This window comes from Emiliania huxleyi (genome assembly GCF_000372725.1).
Source record: "Emiliania huxleyi CCMP1516 unplaced genomic scaffold EMIHUscaffold_2865, whole genome shotgun sequence".
NCBI lineage: Eukaryota > Haptophyta > Isochrysidales > Noelaerhabdaceae > Emiliania > Emiliania huxleyi.
Window position 1 is genome coordinate 1 of NW_005199882.1, and position 1,153 is coordinate 1,153.

The 1,153-nt window shown below is 60.4% G+C and overlaps 1 protein-coding gene across 1 annotated transcript; it reads right to left on the minus strand.

Moving 5' to 3' along the window:
- Nucleotides 1-34: 34 nt before the first annotated feature.
- Nucleotides 35-862, minus strand: EMIHUDRAFT_373884 (hypothetical protein). The gene is given in 5 exon segments (XM_005776032.1): nt 35-191; nt 207-333; nt 357-401; nt 423-809; nt 824-862. The coding sequence occupies 3 exon segments, from the start codon at nt 847-849 to the stop codon at nt 377-379; spliced, it is 438 nt and encodes a 145-aa protein (XP_005776089.1). The 5' UTR covers nt 850-862; the 3' UTR covers nt 35-191; nt 207-333; nt 357-376.
- Between the last annotated feature and the right edge of the window lie 291 nt (nt 863-1,153).

The following is a 1,153-nucleotide window of genomic DNA, read 5'->3' on the forward strand; positions in this document are numbered from 1 at the left end:
CTTTGAAGACCAACAAGAAATCACGTATTCACGTATCACGACTCTCACAGTGATTTGGGCTCGGCAGCTTGTTAGCCCTCAGCCGAAGCTGGGGCCGGTCCCGTAGCCGAGAGAGCCCGCGCCGATGAGTTCGACGCGGTCGGGGGGCCTTGCGGAGAGGCCAGCGAGGTGGCGATCGCTGTACTTCATGGTGTCATAAAGTGACCGGCTGACAAGCCAGAGGTCGATACTCTGGACGACCCATAGCGCATAGGATGCCACGAATGCCTGGAGGAGAGGGAGGCGGGGCCAGAGGCAGACTCAGCTGCTCTCGGGTGATCTCGCTTTGGGTGGCTGAATGAAGGACCCGATCCGATGGTCTCGACCGATGGTCCTGTCACATTCGTCTTCCGAGTCGTGGGGGTAGAAGTTTTCGGGGTAGGATCGAGTCAGCACATCCTTGTAGTACAGCGGATCGCCAGGCTCGCCGGCAGCATCCGCAGGGAGGCAGCATATGAGGCACCAGTCTTCTGGAGAGCTCAACAGCTGCGGCCGCGATGGCGGAGTCGGCCGCGGTTCGAGCGAGCAGCTTTTGGCTGCGGGATCGAATCGCGGAAGGCTCATGCCCTCGCGGAGCGACGCGGGTCGCGCGGCGCGCGCGTGTGCGAAATGCGACAACAATCGACAGACGACAGATGCCTGTGAGCGCTGTACGACTGAACGACCGTCGCCGCAATCGCCACCGCCGCCATTTTGACGAGCAGCGCGAGCGCGCTCGTCGGCGGCCAGCCGTCGCGGGCCGGGCCGAGCCCGGCCTCAACCGGCCGCGCCGCACCGGCCGCGCCGCCGCAGCAGGCCGGAGGCCCACATGGCGGCCAACCAGCTGATAAGGAGTCTTCCCTTCTTGCCATGCGTCTCTCGATGGGGATGCACTGGGAGAGAGATTTTTACCAACACCAAACAAGCCGAGCCCAAATGTCACCGTCAGTGCCAAATTTCTTGTTGGCTTCTAAAAATCTCTCTCTCCACAAACAACTCTATCACGCACCAGTTGTTTGGTATTGCCCGCCGATCTCCCGCTAACGGATCTTACCCCGCCTGTAACCTCTCTTTAAGGTATTGCTGAAAATCTCTCTCTCTTAACACAACTATCAACTCTCTCTCTCCCCTCTCA

Bases quoted from the DNA above. Each gene is read 5' to 3' on its own strand.
- EMIHUDRAFT_373884 (XM_005776032.1), bottom strand. From the start codon at position 849: ATGTGGGCCTCCGGCCTGCTGCGGCG.